Raw genomic sequence first — 24,732 nt, 5'->3', positions numbered from 1 at the left:
CCCAAGCCGCATCGCTTCCCCTGATTTCATCTTCTCGCATAATCAAATCCACTGCCGCATGCTTCAAGCATTTGATGCATAGCATACACACATTCCCCACACTCCTTGCAAGAGCAAACAGCAAATTTCTCAGCTCCCACTGATAGTGAGAGTGAGAGAGTATCTTACTGTTTCCCCCACACAGCCACGCTCTTTGCAAAAGCAGAAGCAGGCAGTGGGCTCATGGCTCATGTGGACCTGGCCCGAGTGACCTCCCCCTTTTTATGAACCCTGAGCACTGTGTGTATGTGCGTGCGGGGGCGCGTCTGGCACCGGTAGGTGCGGGAGAGAGAAGCCAAATGTTAAAGATGCCTGGTGCAGTGCAGCTAGCAAAGCAAAGCAAAGTGGGGGAGAGCCGGGGAGGAGAGTAGTACTCAAGAAATTAAGGCATACCTGACCATTTAAGGGCTGCTCCTCTCGCCATGCATGGGGGCCTACCCCATTCATGCTACATGTCTCTCCCTCCTCTGGCAGTGCAATTCAATTCAATGTGCATGGTACTCTCTTTGCTGTTGGGACTTGGGGAGATATAGTAGCAGTGATCATGGCGGTGCTGGGAACGTACAGTGTTGTCAACCAACAGCCCTCCGGCTTGCACTGGCCAGGGAGGGAAGGCGCATCAAATGCATTGCAAATTTGCAATGCATGGGCATGGCGCCATGAAGACGGAGATATGTTGCTTGTGCAGGTTGCCATCGCATTTGCGACGCCAATGATGTCGCCGTCGGTCGCTTTTTTTTTGCGGGAAAAGACCGAAGAAGAACTTTCGGGTGCTGTGCTGGGAGACAGTGGACGGCTATGGCATGTGCAGAGTATTCTAGGTGAGTTTTGTAGATGCGCACGGCACACGCATAGCTTAATTCAGATTTGACTTGAGGAGCAGTGCAGTGCCGTGCTTAGCTACTTTGAGCGAATTAAAGACGATTCCGTATCTGATAAGGAAAAGCAGGCAACCGAATCGACCACTTTAAATTTGGCCGCGAAAGTGAAAAATGATCAAAGCCAAAGGTGCACTACGTAGCACGTACGTGATCTCTCATCTCATCTGGATCCGATCTCAACACTAACCATGGCTGTCAAAGACGTACAGTGGAAAGAGAAAGAGAACAAAAGCCATGGCTGCACTGTCATACATGCATGCGTGCCGATCGACGGATCGAGAGGTGCTGCTGGTTGCTCCAAGGAGGTAGCTACAAGGAAGCGATTTCTATCATGGCGGACAGGGATAGGAAGCGCGGGGCGCTGGCTCATGATTGCACCAGCTGAAGGCCACCGCCGGTCGGAGCCGGCCTTTGAAAATTCCCGCCCCCACCCCCCCTGGCACATGGCCGCCACCCTCCCCTGCCCGCCTTTCCAAAGGAAAAAGCGGAGGAAGAGTGAGCCGCTCGCTCCTCTCCTCGGTGCAATGCACACTCACCCAAGGACGCGTGCGGTGCGATGCCATGCCATGCCCCAGAGCGCGCGCACACACGCTCTGTTTCTTTCTTTATTCCCCTGACGGAGCAAAGTTGAGCGGCAGTGGTAGGAGTACGCGCCACTGAGACTGAGCTGAACCCCCACTGTCTGCATCTGCATCGACGATGGTGCTTTGCTTGCAGTAATCCATCCATCCAGCCAGCTCCGACCTTTCTTTTTCGTTCATGGGGGGAGGAGCGGGGAAGGGAATGTGGAGAGGGGGACAGGACCATGGACCCAAGCATGATATAAAATGAGATGATGCCATGGCTAGGCATGGGTAGCGCGGGGCAGGGGCGTGTCTCTCCTCGGGAAAAAGCGTGCCCCAGCTGCAACCCAAGCCACAGCCGCGAGCAACTCAACTTGAAGCTCATCTCAACCCGCCGTGTCGGAACTCATCACTCCGTCCACCACATCACTTCAAAGCTTCAAGCTCAGCTCCCCCACCCTCCCCCATCCCCACCCCCACCCCCAACCGCTGCACGGCGACATTGGTTGACCTTCCAGCTTGACATCGAGCGAGGCTCGGCGCCTCAGCTGAGCCACACTCCACCTCCTCCACCGCGCTCCTATATTTATAGTCGAGTAGTCTCTCTCGAGCGAGGAGTCAAGGGAAGAAGAAGCCAAGCGATAGGGGCAGGGGAGGAGGCGGGGAAGAGGACAAGCAGGCGATCCGGTGGAAGCGGATACAGACAAGCGAGCAACAACGACTCTACTCCCTGTCTACGAGGTTTTGAGGTGAATCCAAGAGAAGAAGAAGCCCACGCACGGGCGTCGATGGCGTCTAGCTGCTGCGGCAAGAGGCCCAGACCAGCCGTCCCCTTGCTGCTCGTGCTGCTCGTCGTTTCGTGCTCGTCGGTGTCGGCGAGCGGCGGCGGCAGGGGAAACAGCACGCGGACGACGGAGTTCCGCTCCGGGGACGAGCTGCGAGAGTACCAGAGCATCCTGGCCAAGATGGACAAGATGAAGAAGGCCTCCGTCAAGACCATTCAGGCGAGTGTCGGCTTTCCTTCTTTTGCTTGCGCCTGCTCTTCATGTTTGCCCGTGCTCAAGTTTTCACCATCTGCTTCCTCGCTACCTCTTATGGACATTTTCTCTTGTGCCGAGCGAGCAATACTGACGCTACACTCGTTTTGTACGCAGAGCTCCGACGGCGACGTCATCCATTGCGTGCCGGCGCACCTCCAGCCGGCGTTTGACCACCCAACGTTGAGAGGGCAAAAGCCAGAGGTCGTCCATCCCATCCGTCCCTTCTCTCTAGCCAACTACACCAATGCTGCATTCTTATTTGTCTGTCTTTTACCGATCAGCGGCCGTCGTCCTGAAGTAGACTTTTTTGTTTGCAGCCTGAGCCGGAGGAGAGGCCCAAGACCAGCGCCGACGCAGCGGAGGAAGAAGGGGACGCCGTGTTCCCGCAGGCGTGGAGCGACACCGGCGAGTCGTGCCCCGGCGGGACGGTCCCTATACGGCGGACCACGGAGAGCGACCTGCGGCGATACTCCGGCTCCCTCCGGCGGTACGGGATGAAGCCCCGCGCCGCCGGCGTCCGCCGCGACTCCACCAGCGACGGCCACGAGGTACTGCTACGCCCCTAGCCGATAACTACGAGCACGTACGGCGATCTCATCATCAATACTGACCGACCAGATTAGCAGTACCATCGAAAATTGATCGACAGCGGCTTCACTGACCAACAGTCCGAGCCAGTAACTGCGGCCTTAACCACGCAACCAAATCATGATCCCATACCATCGCTCAATAGTATAGCGCGCAGTAGCTGGATAACATTGATTGTGCTGGGGATAGCATTAGCTACTAGCATCAACCTGCGTCTGTGCGCGCACAGGACATTGATTGAGGCACTGGCCGGGGATGGCGATGCAATGGCGATCGGCGCGGCGACAACCGCGGCAGCGGCGGTAATGGCGCCGCCCGCCTAGCTAGCGCGCCCGCGCTGGCTGGCAGTCAGTGGCATTCATTAGCGTCCGTACGTGGATGGCATGGACCTTGGCTTGATGATGGACGTTTGGCGTATGTGTGGTGCAGCACGCGGTGGGGTACGTGACCGGCGACCAGTTCTACGGCGCCAAGGCGAGCCTGAACGTGTGGCCGGCCAGGGTGGCGTCGGCGGCGGAGTTCAGCCTCTCCCAGATCTGGGTCATCTCGGGCACCTTCGGCAACGACCTCAACACCATCGAAGCCGGCTGGCAGGTACATACCTTCCATCTTCCCCTTATCTCGTTGCATGCAAACTACTCTTGCTATTCTACTACTACCATGAAAGAACAAATTTTCTTCTTCTCGAGACCGTACCAAATCACATTTGGAAAGCAAACCATGGAAGAGTGTTAATGTGAAAGATATGGAGAATCACTGCATGGTCTTTCGCCGACTAGAGCTGCATAGTGTAGGAAGTTAAGGAGCTGAGTGAGTTGACAGTGGCAGCTTTCATTCATATCGCCGTGGCTGCAAAGCGATCTAGTTATAATGGGAGGGAGGGAAGCTGGCTCGCAGTCGCAGAACGCGTTCTTCAGGCTGTCCGTCTCTCCGGTTGGTGAAAGCGAGTAAATGTGGCAGGTCGATCGATGTGGTGTGTATGCGCTAGCAATGGCATGGCAGCACAGAGCTCTGCACCGCAGGCCCTTGCTTGAATGCCCAGCTTCATCCCTCCCTCCATCCCTAGTCACATTACTACTCCCTTAGTTTGGAATTACTTGTCTCGAAAATGAATGTATCTAGAACTAAAATACGTCTAGATACATTCATTTCTGCGATAAGTAATTCCGTACGGAGGGAGTAGGTACTAGCTACATGCATGGAGGATAAGTCATGGTCAAGCATTTTAAGTACATATATATTCAGATTAGCGGAGTAGTCAAGACACCATTATAGTTGAGATTCAATCAAGAATATCTGAACATGCATCCTTGATCGCCATCTTAAGCGTGAACATGCATCCTTGTCTCCTTGCAGTAAACTGTAAGTCGAATCTTGTTAGCATGCTTGACCTGCATGTGGTTACATGTTGACTGTCTAGTATAGAAAGGAGGTGGAAATACAACTGGGGGTCGATCATTAATGAGATTCGGTCGACATGTAAGCCAGTGCCACAGTTGACCCGATTACTTCTTGTTTTCTGGTTGTTGGGTTTGAAACCAGTGTGGTACTCTCTACGTCGTGGTCAAACCGATGTGAGCTGATGAGCTGGTTGCCTGCAGTCCATACGTGTTAACTCTCCGCACTGTTCCTTGCTTTCTTTTAGGTGAGCCCTCAACTGTATGGCGACAACAGCCCACGCTTCTTCACCTACTGGACGGTAAAACCCCCTCCTCCTCCTCTCAACCAAAACACTGCAGCACTGCACCACCATGCATCTTTCTTCATAGCTCATACCAGTGCAACAACACAACAAATTAAATGAAGTGTCGATGCATGCATGGATGCAGAGCGACGCGTACCAGGCGACGGGGTGCTACAACCTGCACTGCTCGGGGTTCGTGCAGACCAACCGGCGGATCGCCATCGGGGCCGCCATCTCGCCGGCGTCGGCATACAACGGCCGCCAGTTCGACATCAGCCTGCTTATCTGGAAGGACCCGCGCCGGGGCCACTGGTGGCTGCAGCTCGGCTCCGGCCCGCTCGTCGGCTACTGGCCCTCCTCCCTCTTCTCCCACCTCGGCGGCCACGCCAACATGGTGCAGTTCGGCGGCGAGGTCGTCAACACGCGCCCCTCGGGCTCCCACACCCCCACGCAGATGGGCAGCGGTCACTTCCCGCGCGAGGGCTTCAATCGCGCCGCCTACTTCCGCAACGTCCAGGTGGTCGACTGGGACAACAACCTCCTCCCCGCCAGAGACCTCCGGCTCGTCGCCGACCACCCGGCCTGCTACGGCATCCAGGGCGGCTACAACCGCGCCTGGGGCAACTACTTCTACTACGGCGGGCCGGGCCGGAACGTGCACTGCCCCTAGTACGTACTGATCATCGCCGGTGCCAGAGAAGAAGGAGATCCATCGATCTTCTACTTAATTGAAAGAAAAAAGTACTGCTGATTGATCGTTATTTCTTACTACTACGTACGTACGTACGTGATGAGCATTGCCAAGGGAACGGGCAGCAACAGCATCGATCCTATATATATAGCTAGCTAGTGGTTTATCGATCGGGTTGATACGTATGTCGCGCGGCGCTTCTTTTGATGTGGTTGAGGCTTGTTTCTTTTTCTTTTGAGCTACGTAGCGTGTATACGTGAAGAAACTAACATATATATAGAGAGAGTAATGTGGAATTTTTTTTGTATCCTCTTATGTGCGTGTGTTGTACCATAATGCTTCTGGGTATACATCAAGCTACAATTGATGTTCAAAAAGACAATTGCTTGCTGTTCGAACCGATGAGGATTTCGGGGATGCGCCTGAATAAGAAAAGGCGCAAAGCCAGCCTAAACTTTGGGCCTCCACGATAATGCTGCTATGGCGAACTGAAGACCCAGGAGGCGAAATCAGTGGCGAATTACCGGATGAAGCTGAAAGCCCATGTTTTTTTGTTCGTTCTTTTGTTCTTTTTATATGTATAGCAAACATGCCCGTGTATAAAGCCTATTGTCCGTCCCTCTATTGACAATTTCATGATTGGCACTCAGGCGATCTCGAGGGGGTTCAACGGCTCGTGCTGGCAAACCCTAGAGTCCTCTTAGGTGATCTCGATCTCCAATAGTGTTGCTTGTTCGGCAGCGGGGATCCCATTCCTCTGCCCTGGTGATCAACACTCGGGCGATCTCGCAGCCCTTCCCAATCCACCATAAGCCTTACGTGTGGTGCTAGGATGCACGTTCATAATACACCCCTTTAGAAAACCAAGGTCATCATAGTTTTGGGTATGATGGAGAGGGTGGGAGGTCTGATGCACAAGTTGAGGTTGTGTGAGGCAGAGAAGAAGGGTAATTCCTATTTGGCACTTCAGGCGATCATTATTGTGTATTTTTGCAAACATGCACCTGAAGCGCCCCCGCGCTGGGCCAGCCCATGTAGGTTTTATCTGTGTTTTTAATCTGACAAAAAATGCGCCTTGGTTGTGAATCAAGCCAACAACCGGCCTCATCGAGGTACGTTGGTGTAACCATCCCGCCACCCAACAGGATCTAGTAAGTTGCAACCTTTTCCTTTTTTATTCTTCCTTTCTTTTCTTTTCTTTTCCTTTTTTGGTTCTCCTGGTTCGATGAATTGTTTGAAAATACGTGAACTTTTTCTTCAAAACGATGATTTTTTTTAAATTTTGCTAAACTTTTTTTCAAATTTGATGAACTTTTATAAAATTCAATGAACATTTTTTTTTCAAAATCCATGAGTTTTTTTCATTTTCAATGATTTTTTTTCAAATTTGATAAACTTTTTACGAATTGATGAACTTCTTTTCAAACTCATGAATTTTTTCTCAAAATCCATCAAATTTTTTGAATTCTCTATTTTTTCATTTTTTATGACTTTTTTCTTTCAGTTTTTCAAATATGACCGAGCGAACCCAGAGAAAATAAAATGTCATCAAGTCTCCCTCTACATGGGCCGGCCCACCAGGGTTGGTGTGTGGGCGTCAGTGAGCTTCCCTAGCGCCTAAAGCGCCCAATAGGAGCACCTGAGAAGAAGGGAGTCAAGATTGAAATAGGAGGAGGTAGGAGGGCGGTGACGAAACAACGTTAGGCATTGGGCAAGGTCTTCTCTGAAAGGCCTGTGTTCGTGGAAGGTATGATCAAATCGCTAGGGAGAGTTTGGTGCCCTCTCCAAGGGATAAAGTGCAAGGAGGCTGGGGAGCACATGTTCCTGTTCACGTTTTTGCAATCAACAGGGAAGAGCAAGGCGCTGAAATAAAGCTCATGGATAGTTGGTAAGGATGTCATTATTATGGTTGATTTTGACCGGACGAAAACACTAGAGGAGTATGAATTGAAAATTACCCTGATCTGGGTTCGGGTTACCAAGATGCCGCTAGGGGTTCGATCATTACCAAGGGAACGGACGGCAACATCATCGATCCTAGCTAGCTAGTGGCTTCTCGATCGGGTTGACACACACGTTCGTCGCGCGCAGTGCTTCTTTTGATATGGTTAAGGCTTGCTTTATTTCTTTTCTCCTTTTGAGCTACGTAGCGTGTATACGTGAAGAAATTGACACACACACACACACATATATTGATAGAGAGAGTATTGTGGATTTGTGATCCTCTTATGTTTGTGTGTTATACCATAGTGTTTCCGGTTATACATCAAGCTATAATTGATGTTCAAAAAAGAAAATTGCTTGTTTTACATGAATTGATGAGGATTTTGGGGATGCCCCTAGTTGAAGAAGAAACGGAGCAAAGCCAAGGTAAACTTTGGGCCTCCATGATAATGCTGCTACGGCGAAACCAAGGCCCAGGAGGCGAAATCAGTGGCGAATTACCGGATGAAGCTGAAAGCCCATGCGTTTTCCTCTTGGACAATTGTCAGGCCAGTAGCATTTCGTTCGTTTCTAGGGAGTACTGCTTGTGGGAGCTTCACAAGGGTTATTTTGGTGGGATCTCAGCCGCCGACACATGTCGTGTGCTGGGCCTCCTTTTGAATTTTGTTCTTTTTGTTTTTCTATACGTGTTTTCGGGTTTTAGATGGTTTTTTGTTTCATCTTTTCGGTTTTTGCTTGGTTTTCTTTAGGTTCTGGACAAAAAAATTAAAGAAAAAATGTGTGAAAAAATGTGTTTTTTTTGCTTCCGCCAAAGGCACAAGTTTGCTTCTCGTTGAGGCACTTGTTTGCTTCCATGAGAGGCAGGGCTATGCCTCTCGAAAAAGAAAAAATACATGTTTTTTCCTTCTGAGAGAGGCACGAGTTAGCATCTTATGGAGGCATGAGTTTGCTTCTACGAGAGGCACAACTTGATGTCCTGTAAGTGCACAGAGTTTAGTTATAGCCTTTTTAAAGTAAGTGTATCAATTTCACAGGGAGCACAAAAGTTAGTCTTTTATCTCGTGTAGGGTTTAAATAGTCATGTCTGCAAGTTATAGGAAATCCAAAGCAGTAGTAAAATGGTGAAAACGGGGTAGCAAGGGTAAAGGTAAAATACTAGGGACGTAAAGTAGAATGTCGAAATCAATAGGATTAAGGCCTTCCCAGGGAGTCTGGATTCCCCACTAGCACACACCAATGCTACTTGTATATTTCTATTTGTGGGCAGAGCCGATACAGATATGTGCATACACGCGGTAGCACCATATCATATGGCACCACCGTTCTTCCCCACTTCGGTTACCAAACGGTTATTAAGGGGAAAAAGGTCCCGGCGGATGCAGCCTATAGGTGGTCTCTGTTTTACCCCCTGCTGCAACGATCCATGACGAAGGGAGATAGGCTCTATCACGTACCTACCTTTCTGACCAGCCGATTCGCCAGCAGTAATAACCTTTCATTCTAATTTGGCATATGTTGGATGGTCAACTTCACCCAACATCAAGAAGACTACTAACGATCTATTACACAGAAGGGTTCCTACATATTTTAGATAATTAAATGTAGACTTATCACACATCTGCTGGGGCATAAAAGAGGTGAAATAAATCACGATGAACAGGATAATCCCACACAAGTAATACATGATCGAATCCACTCCAACTAATGCATTACAAATGGATAGGGCTGAGATGATGATGATGAAGCCCTCTTTTTGCAGAGTAGCGATAGCAGAGTCTTGAGTCGGTTCTCCTCTGAAGGCTAGGGTTCTCTCCTCTAGATGTGTTTCGCGTCCCTCCCTGTCTCTGATCCCCGATCCGACTTCATGGGATGGAAGTAGTGGACGAGGCAGTGACACTGGCACCTCATACGACCGCTCATACGAGCAGAGCGCTCGTATGAAAGGGCGTCTTTGGCTCTAGAGGCACTGCAGGAGCTCCTCACTTGGTCCCTTTGTTTCATTGGTTTACGCTAGTTGACTATCACCTTAAATAACATGGTTCCACTACCATTTCCTGGGATTCTTTCTATAAAAAATTATTTGCTCCTAATAAAGTTACCTTAGGGATACCCACAAAATATAGTGCGCGAAAGCGGTAAAACTCCACAAAGTCTACCATGTAGGCACAAAATAGCTATCAAACACATAAATTGGACACATCACTGTTGTGCCTCTTGGCAAAGGAAAAACACATTTTTTTGCTTCCGCGAGAGCCACAGGTTTACTTCGGTGAAGAAGGAAAAAAGTGTTTTTGCTTCCATGAGAGGCATAGGTTTGCTTCCGCAAGAGGCATAGTTGTGCCTATCAAAAAAGAAAAAAAAACTATTTTTTTTGGTTTCCGCCAGATGCACAAGTTTGCTTTTTGTAGAGACACAAGTTTGCTTCCGCGAGAGGCACAATTGTGCCTCTTAAAAATTGATAAAGGTGAAAAAGGGGGCTTCCGACTCAGAGTTTTTTCTTCTGATTTTTTCATGAATTTGTTTTTTGCAGAAACCAATTAACATGGATCTTGTTTCGAACATCTCGACGCAAGGAATTCGGTGAAAACGGTTCAGAATTTAAACACACGGTTTAAGAGATAAACCGTTTTGAATAAACGAATCTACGGAAAAAAGAGAAAACTCACATGTTGCCTGGCGTCTCGTTGGGTGGCCTTTTTTCGTACAGATAGTGACCGAGCAGATCTTTCAAGCGTTTAGAAAGGACATGAGGGTCCGGTTGTAAATGCTCTAAGGGGTGTTTGTAAAATAGATCCATCCTATACGTGTGCGTGCGTGCATGCATGTGTGCACTTTACAAAAAATAATTAATAAAAACACATGGCTGGAGCTTTTGCTGAGTATTGAACTTGGCAACAACTGCAACACATGTACGTAGAGCCAGGGCTCCGCCTCCTCCTCCTCCTCCTTAAAGAAAGAAAGTTAGGGTTTGTGCCTCTCGCCGGCGCCGGCGCAGGCCCGCCTCGTCTCCGGTGGCTCTAGGGCCATGGAGGTACGGTGGATCCTGGCAAGGGCTGGCAGGAGGGCTCCGTTTTTAGTTGTTTTTTTTCAATTTTGTTAGAGTTTGTGTCCTACTCAGGAAGACGAGATGGCGGCGGCTCCTTGAAGATGGAATAAAGGTCTCCCCGCCTAGCCCCTGTTTCGGCGGTGCGTCTAATATCGTTGGTGGGCGTGTGGAGGTGTGTCTCCGGCAGATCTATCTTTGGTGGATTTGATCGGATCTCGTCGTTGTTCGGCTACGTTCGTGTGTCTTTGGTTTGGATCCTTCCGATCTATGTTATTTTTCATCGGCGGTGGTTGCTATTCTGGGGTGCTGGTCCTATGGGGTCTTAGCACGACGACTTCCCGACTGTCTACTACAACAAAGTTTGCTCGACTCCGGTGATGGAGGGACGATGACGGCGGCGCGCCTTCGGCTCGCTTCAGTGCTTGTAGTCATCGCTAGGTGGTCTACGGATCTGGATGTAAATTTTATTATTTCTAGTGTTTGTTGTACTACCATAATTGAAGATGAATAAATTGAAAGTTTTTCCCGCAAAAAAAGAACTTGGCAACAGCCTCAACAGTAGCGGTGCCTAACCATTCCTAACAATTTGCCAAGCGCCTCTGGAGTCGGCAAATCTTGTCACATGGTAGAACCTTGGAATGCCTTCATACGTACTTCTTCTGTCTTATAATGTAATACGTTTTTTGACACTACATTACTTCTTAAAGAACTCAAGGAATGATTTTTTTAGCAAAAAAAGTCTTCGCTGAATCCCATAGACATGGTACTCCGCAAAGGTGTCCCCGACCTTGGACCACTGGGCCACATGGCTCCTGAGTGCATATCTGGTGATACCGTCCAGTACATGATCCCCTGCTCCAGGATCATGTGGTCCGTTGGATCTGGACCGTAGGGGCAAGATTGAGAAGGTCACTTCCCATTGCCAAAGATGCAAATTACATCTTGTATCCTTCTGTAATTCAGCTAGAAGTTCTTCCTCGTCTGTTCTCTATGCTGTCTGACTCGACAGTTTTCCCATCGCCGCCGGCTACCATGCAGCATGTCTGACCGTCGACGGCTACTATGCAGCATGTCTCACGAGCTCCGGTCACATGGCGTGCGTCCTGCCGTCTCCCAATAGTATGGCGCATGTCTCTTCGGGATCATGTGGTCCGTTGGATCTGGACCGTAGGGGCAAGATTGAGAAGGCTCACTTTCCATTGCCAAAGATGCAAATTACACCTTGTATCCTTTTGTAATTCAGCTAGAAGTTCTTCCTCGTTCGTTCTTTCTGTTGTCCGCCGCCGGCTACCATGCGACATGTCTGACCGTCAGCATGTCTCACGAGCCCCGGTCACATGGCGTGCGTCCTGCTGTCTCCCCATAGCATGGCGCATGTCTCTCCATCGCCGACCGAGCTCGGGTATTTTCCCCACCACCCCACCCGATTCAAATCGAGAAAAAACTTACCCGCACCACCACCAGTCCACCACCAGATGCAACAGCAATAGATTCACAAGCCTCCCACGCTGCCCATCCGCTCTAGTGAGCCCCAATCGTCAGAGCCAGTTATTCACAATCAGCTTATAAGGTTTCTCCCTTTTTTCACAATGGTTTCCTCTCTCACTTCTGTTTTTGCAAAAAAGATTTTCTTCTCTCACTTCCTACTGCATATCTTATAATCTTGATGCCATTTTTTACTTCTCGAGATTTCCTGGATCAATGTCTTGCACCAACAGGAATTTCAGTCAATGTTGCAGCAGCTAATGCGTGCCTGGTTGGATATTCCTCGATACATACTATCACAACGATCTTTGAGTTCAGCAAACTTGCCACTAAAATGTGGCTCTAGGCTACACATCCATCCTCACATTGGATGATTCCAATTTATACATCCTTCCTTTGCGATAGTACTCTAATTATTATCATCCCTGTTTTCAAGTCTGAATTCTTGGCAGAAGATACAATCTGCCTATAATTAGTAACTATTGTGGTGTATGATGGGAGATTGCAAACTTCTCATGTAAGCAGATTAACTGTGTATCCAACATCCACACAACATCACTTTATTTTTCATGTACTTCTATTTTTGGACTTCTAAATTCATTCACAATGTTGGCAGAAGCTCATGATACTGGTGCCGAAGCAATTACTGCAAAACCGAGTTGGTTTCAGTATCCAAATTTATATATGGTTCAATGAAGAGGATAATTAGTCACACTAGTAAGTGTGCACGTGCAACGCACGTCTTATAATCCACAATAGAAACATCTTTGAATTTTATTAGTTATATCTTAGCGAGTTTTTATACCGTGCCACTTAAATATGTCCCATGCGCAATGATGTGAGTGTAACACACATCTTCACATAAAATTCACGATCACATAAACATATTATAATTAGTTATAAAAATACTTAAGAAACAACAAGCAACATCCTCTACAATTAATTCTTTGATGGTTTTCTCTTAAAGGTCAACTATGCATGCCATTTATAATGCTTCATTCTTTGTTCCATTGCTGGGATACTGTTTAGAGATTCATTCCTGAATACATCAAAATATGTATCAAAAATCGTCTCCTTGGTTCACTGTCATCGTACATATGCATTATACAACAATGTTATAAAAAAATCATGTGCAACATGTATACATAGTTACTTTTCGAATAACGATACACCATAATAATTATGAAGATACATACCGAATATACCTGTTTAGAAGTTTTGGATGAAAAATCCCTCGTAAAGTACTCCATAGAATTTAACATCCACAGACCGCAGGATGAACATGATTACAGAATTTTAATATATTCAATAAAAATAATTATCAATTTATATAAACAGTTTTAGAAAAACATTTGAAATCATTAAATTATCAGGACTAAAAATTTATTTTAACCCCTGCCCTATCTACAAGAAAAATCACACGACTCCAACTAAACAGGACACACTATAATAATCCTTAAAAAAAGACACACTAGAATAAAAAATTGGAGGATAATGCCCAAACGCCCACACTCATTCACGGTCTCAAACCCATCACCTACCTCCCCACCGCCCAGCGGGTTGTTGCCCCTGTCTCCCGACCGTTCCCCATTCCGTACTCGCTAGCTCCCTCTCTCGACCTCAACACTCCCCTTTGTCCCTACCTCTAGCACGAGGACTCACACGCCCTGCTCTTCCCCGCCCCTTCCCGTCGAATCCGGTCGCTGAAGTGCACGAGGAGGCTCTCGAGCTGGTCATGCTCGCGGGCGAGCCAGCCTTAGGCGCCGTCGGAGGCGGACGAACGGGACTCACCAGCGGCGACGCCCTGCCCCGCCTGGCCTCACCCGCGATGAGACACGCCGTCCCGCCCCCGCACCCAACTCGAGTATGAAGGCGTGGAGCAAGATGGCGGGCCACCGTGGCCGTGGCGGCGGGTTGTGGTGGTCGCTCTCGGGGAGGTGGCGACGATTACGGCGTTGAGCGGTGGTATGGTCAGTGCGGGGTGGGAGCGGCGGAGGTTGGTACACCACGAAGGAAGTTGAAGAGCGAGGGCGTGAGGGGCTGGCCATCCTCGCAAAGCCGGTATAATTAATAGGAGGCGGTGCGGCCAGGCGATGGGGCGACACGAGGCGGATCCGCCTGATCGCTGGTGGGCAGTCCACCTCGTCTCCGATCTCTCCGCGCCGGCGTTGATGCTATTCAGGTGAGGGATGCTCCTCCGACGAGGCGGCTCCCTGTGGTTGACTCTACTCGACGACCGCATGATTCAGGTCGACACGATGCGGGTACACGGCGAGAAGGTGATTCAAGAGGGGACGCAGGTACATTTTCCCTGCCACGTTGTGCTGGTGGAAAGAGCACTTGGAGCCGAGGCGGAGACACGGTTGGATGCGTAGATCGAGGTTGAAGAGGAGAGCGAGCGTCGGGAATGGAGGAGAGTTAAAGCTGCGGCGCGGTACGGTGCGACCATTCCCTCCCCTCTCGACGAAATCCACTCTCCCTCCCTCCCACAAGCGAGGGTGCCGCACCAGGAGATCCATGGCGTCCTGGAAGCCGAGGCTCGAGGCGAGGGCAAGGTAATAGCTGACGGGGACGAAGTGAATATGGAGAAGCTGATGTAGATCATTTCTTGGTTCGTGGAGGAACGGGATCTGAAGGAGGTGGCGGGGGCGGCATACAGGAAGCATACAGAGGCGGAGGACTGGCGACTCACGCCGTTGGGCGAGCCAGTTGGCGTGCTCAGGATGTTGCTCTGGGCGATGGAGGAGGCGGCTTCAGACGACCCCAAGCAATCCATGAAGTGGAAGGCGTTTCGATCGCGCTGCCGCGCTCCGGCAGGCCCGTCGGAGTTTGTGGTTGGTGAGGTGATGGGCCTCCCTACACCTGTGCCTGCAGCGGCGAGGGAGGCGCGGGAAGATCTGGGAAGCGACAAGGCCAAGGAAGGAACGAAGCCTGGTGCGAAGAAGAAGTAGAAGAAGAAGATGCCGTTGATCCTGAGGAGGTTGCCGCGCTTCCCCCGTCGTTCGCCACATCTGCTCAGCCTCGCCCGCTCCCAGGGACGGTGGTAGGAACCTCACCGGTGGGCAGTCATTTCTGGCTGCTCGCTGGTGAGGATTCCGACGAGGAGGCTAGGCCCTTGTTGGAGTTGCAAGGGACGATTTCCCCTATATCTAAATATCTCATTGAACCTACATCGGTGGGGGTGTCGGTGTCAAAACCAGCGGATCTCGGGTAGGGGGTCCCGAACTGTGTGTCTGAGGTTGATGATAACAGGAGACAGGGGACACGAAGTTTTACCCAGGTTCGGGCCCTCTTGATGGAGGTAATACCCTACGTCCCGCTTGATTATATTGATGAGTATAGGGGTTACAAGAGTTGATCTACCACGAGATCGTAATGGCTAAACCCCTAGAAGTCTAGCCTATATGATTATGATTGCCTCTATGGACTAAACCCTCCGGTTTATATAGACATCGGAGGGGACTAGGGTTGTACAAAGTCGGTTACATAGAAAGGAAATAGTACATCCGGCCGCCTAGCAGTCCTTCCACGCAAAGGAGAGTCCTATCCAGACACGGGAGAAAGTCTTCTATCTTATATCTTCATGGCCCAATAGTCCGGCCCACGTCACACAGGACGGACGCCCGAGGACCCCTTAATCCAGGACTCCCTTAGTAGCCCCTGAACTAGGCTTCAATGACGAGGTGTCCGGCGTGCAGATTGTCTTTGGCATTGCAAGGCGGGTTCCTCCTCCAAATACTTCAAAACAGCTTTCGAACACAAAGAACATGTCCAGCTCTGCAAAACAAGCACCACACACAACCGCAGAGAGCATAATATTCACGAGTCCAATCTACTGACAACTTTCCGTAGCGTGATGCCACGTCACCACCCGGTCATTATTTTGAACCATTCTTCGGCCTCCCGCTCCATGCTTTGAGATGCGGTTTTATTGGCACGTCTTACCAAAGCAGAGATCGTGTCCCCTTATTACGGGATTTTCATCAATGCAGGCGTGGTTAATCCAACTGTGCCGCCTACGCGGCTCTTGGGAAACATGCGAGTTTTAAGGCTAGTGTGGGGGGGGGGTAGCGCTTGATATTCGCTGCCTTTATAAAGGGATAAGGACTCACCCCCTTTCACCCACGCCTTTCTCTCTCTCTCTGCTCATCAGTTCTCGAGCTCCAGCGCCCAAGCTCCCATCCTTCCCGCCTCCAAACAGCACTCCAGTCATGTCTGGATCTGGAGCACAAGGCAAGTGGATGGTGTCCTCTGTCAAGGAGAAGGGCATCACCAGGCTCCGGGGAGGTCGGGTATCTAGCCAAAGAAACCGCCCACTGGCTTCCGGCCAAGGGACTGATCGTCCCCACCCCAGTGCCCCATGAGAGGGCCGTGTTCATCCCCCACTTCACCTGTGCGCTGGGATTTCCTCTCCACCCCTTCGTCCGCGGTCTCATGTTCTACTACGGGCTAGAATTTCATGATCTAGCCCCCAATTGCTTCCTCAACATCTCAGCATTCATTGTCGTGTGCGAGGCCTTCCTCCATAACCCTCCCCACTTCGGACTGTGGCTGAAGGTTTTCAACGTGAAGCTGAAGGTGGTGGATGGCCAACATGCAGAGTGCAAAGGCGCCATGGTGAGCAAGTTGCCCAATGTCACATGGCCCAAAGGTACCTTTGTGGCGACAGTCAAGGGGGTGGCAACAGCTGTGGTTCTATGTCACAGAGCCTCGCGATACCACCTAGGCCGCAGCTCCTGAATTCTAGTCCGGCGCCCCGATGCGGCTCACCTCCTGGCTAGAGAAGGGCCTGGACTGGTCTTCGTCGGATGAGCTGGCAGCACTCCAAACACGCATCAAGCGCATGGTGGACAAGGACGTTAAGCTTGTCAACGTGATTCAGGTGATGCTCGCTCGCCGGATCCTGCCGTGCCAAAGCCGGATTTGCCACTTGTGGGAGTTCGACCCGACCAAGCACCGGACCTTGCAATAGTTCTTCGACACTACGCACGAAGACATCTGGAAGGTGCTCTTCAAGGACAACGAGATGTGGCCGACGACGACCGAGGACCGCGGGCGCGACCTGGCCCATCCTGCTAGTGCGGAAGTGTTCCGTATTTCAAGGTGTACCCTTTACTTGCGCACTCAAGGAAGATTTCTAAACTTCCCTATTTTGTTTTTTCAGGGCTGTACAAAGAAGGCGGACCGGATTCAGTGTCCGGCTCCGCTGCCCGAAGAACCAGCAATCCCGCTTCTGATGAAGATGCTGGTTCCGGTGCCCTATCAGGCGCTGGAGAAGAAGGCCAAGGGGACCAGGGGTGGTCTTCACCGTAAGGGCACTTCAGACGTGACGTCCGAAGACGCCGACACCCACTCCCCTCCCGCCACCGACGACGAGGAAGAGGAGGAAAGCGATTCTCCCTCTCAAGGGGGAGGGAAGAAAAGAGCGGCCTCCACGCATCTGGAGGCAGAGGCGTCCAAGAAGGGGAAGGCCTCCGCCGCGGACAACCCCGTGTGGGATATCGACAGCAGCTCCTAGTGGCGCCCCAGGGATAAGCCCCTGGCTGAATCGTAAGTACTCAAAGACGCACTCAAATATCCAGCTCCTTTACTTTATAGCTTTAACATGTTGAATCATGCACTTGCAGTCCGGCTCGCTCCGAACTCGAGCGATCCTCATCTTCGGGAAACTCGCTGGATCCGAAGGTGATGGACAGCGGGTCTCTTCCGGCGGCCTCCTCTCCCAAGACTGTGGAAGACGCTGAAGTGTTGTCCTGAAGGACACTCCCGGCTCAGGGGGAGGCACAGGCGGCCGTTACGGGGGTGCTAGAGGACAATACCTCGGCTGCCGGACACATGGGGGAGCAGATCCCCATGGATACTGGCGATGGGGGCCATCTCCAATTCGGCCCCCAGCCGAACACGATACCGGAGACCTATACGGCTCCGGAATCCAGCAGACAGCCTCCTTCAAAGGAAGGAGGTGCGCCAATTCCACCGGTGACCTCTGTCCATCCAGAGGCACCAGATACTCTATTGGAAGCGCTGCGAAGTGCTTCCATTGTTGAGGAACATCGTACCCTTATGGGTATGGTGGTTGAGAGGTTTCAGTCCGTCAAGAGCGGATTGACCGAAGCCTGCACAAGCCTTCTAACAGGATTTGAGGTAAGCGATGCAATTATATATAAGGAATGTCATAGTATAGACAGTAGCCCCTGAGACTCTGTCCGGTGTTCAGAAAGAAGAGCCGGACAGAGGATGAAGTAATTTTCGCAGGAGACTAACTAAATATGTGATACGTCTCCAACGTATCTATAATTTTTGATTGTTCCATGCTATTATATTATCTGTTTTGGATGTTAATGGGCTTTATTTTACACTTTTATATTATTTTTGGGACTAACCTATTAACCCAAGGCCCAGTACAAATTGCTGTTTTTTTTTGCCTATTTTAGTGTTTCGTAGAAAAGGAATATCAAACGGAATGAAACCTTCAGGAACGTGATTTTTGGAACAAATGTGATCCAGAGGACTTGGAGTGGACGTCAAGAAATGAACGAGGAGTCCACGAGGCAGGGGGCGCGCCTACCCCCACTGGGCGCGCCCTCCCCCTTGTGGGCCCCTCGTGGCTCAACCGACCTACCTTTTCCTCCTATATATACTCATATACCCTGAAAACATCCGGGAGCACCACGAAACCTTATTTCCACTGCCACAACCTTCTGTACCCAAGAGATCCCATCTTGGGGCCTTTTCCGGAGCTCCGCCGGAGGGGGCATCGATCACGGAGGGCCTCTACATCAACTGTATGGCCCCTCCGATGATGTGTGAGTAGTTTACTTCAGACCTTCGGGTCCATAGTTATTAGCTAGATGGCTTCTTCTCTCTCTTTGAATCTCAATACAAAGTTCTCCTCGATCTTCTTGGAGATCTATTCGATGTAACTCTTTTTGCAGTGTGTTTGTCAAGATCCGATGAATTGTGGGTTTATGATCAAGTCTATCTATGAACAATATTTGATTCTTCTCTGAAATCTTTTATGTATGATTGGTTATCTTTGCAAGTCTCTTCGAATTATCAGTTTGGTTTGGCCTACTAGATTGATCTTTCTTGCAATGGGAGAAGTTCTTAGCTTTGGGTTCAATCTTGCGATGCTCAATCCCAGCGACAGAAAGGGAAACGACACGTATTGTATTGTTGCCATTGAGGATAAAAAGATGGGGTTTATATCATATTGCTTGAGTTTATCCCTCTACATCATGTCATCTTACCTAATGCGTTACTCTGTTCTTATGAACTTAATACTCTAGATGCATGCTGGATAGCGGTCGATGTGTGGAGTAATAGTAGTAGATGCAGGCAGGAGTTGGTCTACTTGTCACGGATGTGATGCCTATATACATGATCATGCCTAGATATTCTCATAATTATTCGCTTTTCTATCAATTGCTCGACAGTAATTTGTTCACCCACTGTAATACTTATGCTATCTTGAGAGAAGCCACTAGTGAAACCTATGCCCCCCGGGTCTATTCTCCATCATATTAATCTTCCGTCAACAAGCTATTTCTATTACCTTTTATTTTGCAATCTTTACTTTTAATCTTTATCATAAAAATACCAAAAATATTATTTTATCATCTCTATCAGATCTCACTCTCGTAAGTGACCGTGAAGGGATTGATAACCCCTTTACCGCGTTGGTTGCGAGGTTCTTATTTGTTTGTGTAGGTGCGAGGGACTTGCGTGTGGCCTCCTACTGGATTGATACCTTGGTTCTCAAAAACTGAGAGAAATACTTACGCTACTTTGCTGCATCACCCTTTCCTCTTCAAGGGAAAATCAACGCAGTGCTTAAGATGTAGCCATATGTTGTGTGTGAATAAGCAGGTGTCGTTGCTGGCTGCAACCTCTCATGCTGCTGAGGTCTCCGGACTAAAGCAGAGTCTGGAGCGGGCCGAGGGAGAACTTGACCGTGTAAAAAAGCAGCTAGAAGATAAACAAGGTATGCAATGTCCTTGTGTATATCCGGAAAGGATGGATGATTTGTACTAACCCTAGTGTCATGATATTTATTATTAGGGGCGAAGACCGAGGTGGAGGCCCTCAAGAAAGCGCTGGCCGAGGCCGAGGAGAGAGCAGCGAAGGAACAAGCCGCTCGTGAGAAACACGAGGCCAGGGTTGGCAAGGTCCAGCAGGAGCTCCAGGACGCTGTGCAGAAATGCGAGTCCTTGGAGCGCCACGTTGTGGATCAAGATTCTGAACTTGCCAAGGCCCGCCAAAGTGCACAAGATGCATGGGCTGAAGCCCAAGGTGCCCTCCAGGAGATCCAAGAGGCCAAAAAAATCACGGCTGGTAAGGCCTTTATTATGCAGAGCAAGTATGTGAAGAAAAGGTTCCTCTTACTGACCCGGATTTGGAGTTCTCCAGGGGCGCTTGCGGATCTGCCACATAGTGTTGCCGACGCTGCGGAGTTCTTTCGAGCCGAAGAGGGAAGCTCGACGGAGAAGCTGTTCTGGTCGCAATACCTTGCGCCAGAACATCCGGTGCCCTTTAGCGATCAGCTAAAATAGCTGGTCGAACTGCATAGGGTGGCCGAACTAGCCATGAAGGATTTGATAATCCGGCTATGGCCTGCCGAAGTCATACCCAATAGCTACTTCGGGCTCATGAAGCGGCTGGTCAATGCCTGCCCCGTTTGGACGCCATCAAGCGGCCAGTCTGCATCGAGGGTGCGCGGATGGCCTTCGCCCGTGTCAAAATACAGTGGGCGAAGATGGACGCTGTCAAACTCACAACCGAGGGACCGCCTGCTGGCAAGGAGCACCGCACGCCGGAGCACTATTTTGATGATGTCCTCAAGAGATCCCGCATTGTAGAGGGCCAGTGCTCAAAAGACATTATCTTTGAATGAGTACCTTTATGTTATCCCGCCCTGTATGATGAAAACAAGACTGATGTGTAATATAATGCTTGCTGTTTATTATTTAAAATTTTACCTCCTGTGCGGCCATTTTATTAAGTCTGAGGGTTGGCCAGTCGTCAGCTTTAGCCCCCACGTAGGTAGTACGGGGGTGTTCAAGATAAATCTAAAACACTCTTTATCCAAAAGTTTGGTCCTTGAAGGAGGTGTTTAGCGTAACGAACTAGTCAATCGGACTATGTGGCTTTATCACCCTCACTTAGCCATAGGAGTTTGACAATAGAATTTTAGGCGCAGCCCCTAGTATTCGTGATTCCAAACTAGGGTGCTGTAAACACCTGATCGGGTAAAGACCGATTCGTCGCATAATGCGGAAAAAATCGCAAAAGATTTCTAACCTCCGAACAGCTGGCCGGCTCACGCCGCATCATGACAGTTAGTTTTCGGCTTTCTCTACTGAGGTGCTCATCCGGATAAACCAAGACACAATCACAGTAGTTCTCCCTTTACTACCCTAGCCGATAGAGCAGAACGTAAGGTAGTAAGCACAGGAGCCGGGTAACCCAACTATTGACCAAAGACATGATTCGGAGCCAGTGCATATAATGCTGAAATTCGGGGTGACGAACCGTACTGTAAAAAGTGTTCGGACTTTATTGCCGTAATATGGGGCGCAACGAAGCCCTGGCATTTTAAGGCGTACCAAAGTGTCTGAGTGCAATTGAAAAGATTATCAAGAAAAAATGAAGTAGCAAGCTAGTGCCGCGAAAGTTGGGCCGCAAACTGTTTCCATTATAGTTGGATTAATACGTCAAAGCGTATTTTGTACAAATAGTGCGATAAGCAACAATGGCTATTTAACCTGCCAAGACCAAGGAGGAGCTGCGTACGGGTCCTGAAAGCAGGTAGATTGGTCGTTGAGAAGAACATCTAGAGATTCCCCCACACGTCTGTGCTACTTGCCACCTTGGTATATCCATCCTTCGAAAGGACTGATTATGAGGTCGTCGAGAGGGGCCTGCGGAAAAGAAACCTAAAAAGGATAAAAAGAAAAGTAAAAGTATGTGTGTCCAAGGAAGGTGAAGCCCTATTGTGGACCATTGTCTGGTTGTGCCTCCGTCTCCGCCCATGGTATTTTTAGTGCGTAGTTATGTACGCGCGGTACGTATGCCGCCACTTGGTCAGGACTGAGACAGAGGTTAAATTGCTAATCGAGCTCCTAACAATCCGGACTGTCTTGCCGCAGAGTAGTCCGGACTCGTTTGACAGTGTCCAGGAGTATGGCCGCCGAATTAAGGTTCTACTTGTGAAGGCCACTCTGTACCTCTGCTGCCAGGGCAGCGGTGTGCTCCTCGGTACAGAGGGAGCGCTCCGTGTTTCCATTGACTGTTATGACACCGCGTGGTCCGGGCATCTTGAGCTTGAGATAAGCATAGTGCGGCACCGCATTGAATCGGGCAAACACGATTCGTCCGAGCAGTGCGTGATAGCCACTGTGGAAGGGGACGATATCGAATATTAACTCTTCTCTTTGGAAGTTGTCCGGAGATCTGAAGACGACCTCCAATGTGATTGAGCCTGAGCAGCGGGCCTCTGCACTAGGTATAACTCCTTTGAAGGTAGTTTTGGTGGGCTTGATCCTTCATGGATCGATGCCCATTTTGCGCAGTGTATCCTGATAAAGCAGGTTGAGGCTACTGCCACCGTCCATGAGGACTCGTGTGAGGTGGAATCCATCAATTATTGGGTCGAGGACCAGTGCCGCTGAACCGCCATGATGGATACTGGTCGGGTGGTCCCTGCGATCGAAGGTGATCGGGCATGACGACCATGGGTTGAATTTTGGGGCGACTGGCTCTATCGCATAGTCGTCCCTGAGCGCGCGCTTGTGCTCCCTCTTGGGGATATGGGTAGCGTATATCATGTTCACCGTTTTAATTTGAGGGGGAAACTTCTTCTGTCCCCCTTGCGTTCGGTGGATGGGGCTCCTCGTCGTCATTTTCGCTTTGTGACCCCTTCTCTTTGTCTTTGGCTTTTAACTTGCGGGCTTGTTTGAAAACCCAACAGCTCCGGTCAGTATGGTTGGCTGGTTTATCGGGGTTCCCATGGATCTGACATGGACGATCGAGTATGCGGTCCAGGCTGGAAGGGCCCTGGTTATTTCTTTTATAGGGCTTCTTCCACTGACCGGACTTGGAGCCATTGAATCTGGCGTTGACCGCCGTGTCTTCGGTATTGTCACCATTGTTTCGATGCTTGTGCCTGTTGCGTCGGGGCTTGACATTGCTATTTCTAGCTTCCGAAGTGCCAGGTTCGCTTGCATTGTTATTGTTATGGGCTAGCCAGCTATCTTCGCACGCGCAAAAGCGGGTCATAAGCGCTGTGAGGGCTGCCATGGACTTCGGCTTTTCTTGGCCGAGGTGTCGGGCGAGCCATTCGTCCTCGATGCTATGTTTAAAGGCCGCTAGGGCTTCGTCATTCGGACAGTCGACGATCTGGTTCTTTTTGGTTACGAACCTAGTCCAGAATTTCTTGGCTGACTCTCCGGGCTGTTGAATTATGTGACTTAAGTCGTCGGCATCCGGAGGTCGAACATATGTACCTTGGAAGTTATCAAGGAAGGCTTCTTCCAAGTCCTCCCAGTTGCCAATGGAGTTTTCAGGTAGGCTGTTCAGCCAGTGTCGGGCTGGCCCCTTGAGTTTTAGGGGGAGGTATTTGATGGCATGAAGATCATCGCCGCGGGCCATATGAATATGGAGAATAAAGTCTTCAATCCATACCGCGGGATCTGTGGTTCCATCATATGATTCGATATTAACAGGTTTGAACCCTTCTGGGAATTCATGTTCCATTACTTCATCAATGAAGCAGACGGGGTGTGCGGCGTCTCTATATCGGGCCAGATCGTGACGTAGTTCGGATGGAGTCCGTCTGCGATTTTTGGCTCGAACGTAATTGTGCTTGCCATGTTCAGCTTGATATAAGTCGTCACGCGTCGGGGCACGCCCCCCGCGATTCATAGATCGATCTTGTCGGTCTAGCTTTATTCTTCAGGTCCTGCCGCAGGTCATATGTGTATCCCTGAGTAGTTTTGTCTCTCCCTTTACGATGAGGTAGGATGGGCCGGTGTTCGGCTTGAGTTGCCGTTTTGTCCCAGCCGCGTGGTGGTCGACCAGTCACATTAAATGCTGATGGTACGGGCTCAGGTGCGTCGTCATCGAATTGAGGTAGCAGCTTACGCTTCGGGTAACTTTTGGTTGGGCGCTCAAGGCCATATTCTTCTACTGCCAGGACATCAGTCCATCTATCGTTGAGCAGATCTTGATCAGCTTGAAGCTGCCACTACTTCTTTTTCAGGCTCCTTGCAGTGGCTATTAGTCGTTGCTTAAAGCGTTCCTGCTCGATAGGTTCCTCAGGCATGAGAAAGTCTTTGTCGCCGAGGCTCACCTCATCCTTGGAGGGTGGAAGATAATTACTGTCCTCCGAGTCTTCATTTGCAGCCTATTCATCAGGGCTAACTCGCCCATCCTCCCGACCGTCTTGTTCGGAGTATTGCTCGACGGGATTTTCTTGGTCTTCGGCATCATCCGGAGTGTTGTTGTCTCTCGTGCCGGTATTGCTGTCTTTGCTGCGGCATGATTTAGAGTGGCGTTGTTGGCGCTTTTGTTGTATCTCAAGAGGTTTATCCTGTACTGGATTTTTCTCTTTATCGCTGTCACCCTCCTTGGGTGCGTCCACCATATACACGTCATACAAAGAGGTGGCCGTCCAGCGTATGATAAACGGCAGGTTTTCGGCTTGCTCCTCTCCGGCATCGTCGTCCATACCGTTGATGTCTTCAGAGTCGTAATTGAGCATGTCAGTTAAGT

The 24,732-nt window shown here is 49.9% G+C and overlaps 1 protein-coding gene across 1 annotated transcript; it reads left to right on the top strand.

Moving 5' to 3' along the window:
- Window positions 1-1,672: 1,672 nt before the first annotated feature.
- LOC125542768 lies at window positions 1,673-5,796 on the top strand. The gene is made up of 6 exons (XM_048705940.1): window positions 1,673-2,487; window positions 2,638-2,724; window positions 2,841-3,071; window positions 3,541-3,705; window positions 4,757-4,810; window positions 4,941-5,796. The coding sequence occupies exons 1-6, from the start codon at window positions 1,753-1,755 to the stop codon at window positions 5,463-5,465; spliced, it is 1,797 nt and encodes a 598-aa protein (XP_048561897.1). The 5' UTR covers window positions 1,673-1,752; the 3' UTR covers window positions 5,466-5,796.
- The last annotated feature ends 18,936 nt before the right edge of the window (window positions 5,797-24,732 follow it).

This window comes from Triticum urartu, chromosome 3 (assembly GCF_003073215.2).
Source record: "Triticum urartu cultivar G1812 chromosome 3, Tu2.1, whole genome shotgun sequence".
NCBI lineage: Eukaryota > Viridiplantae > Streptophyta > Magnoliopsida > Poales > Poaceae > Triticum > Triticum urartu.
This window is presented reverse-complemented; position numbering and strand designations above follow the sequence as displayed.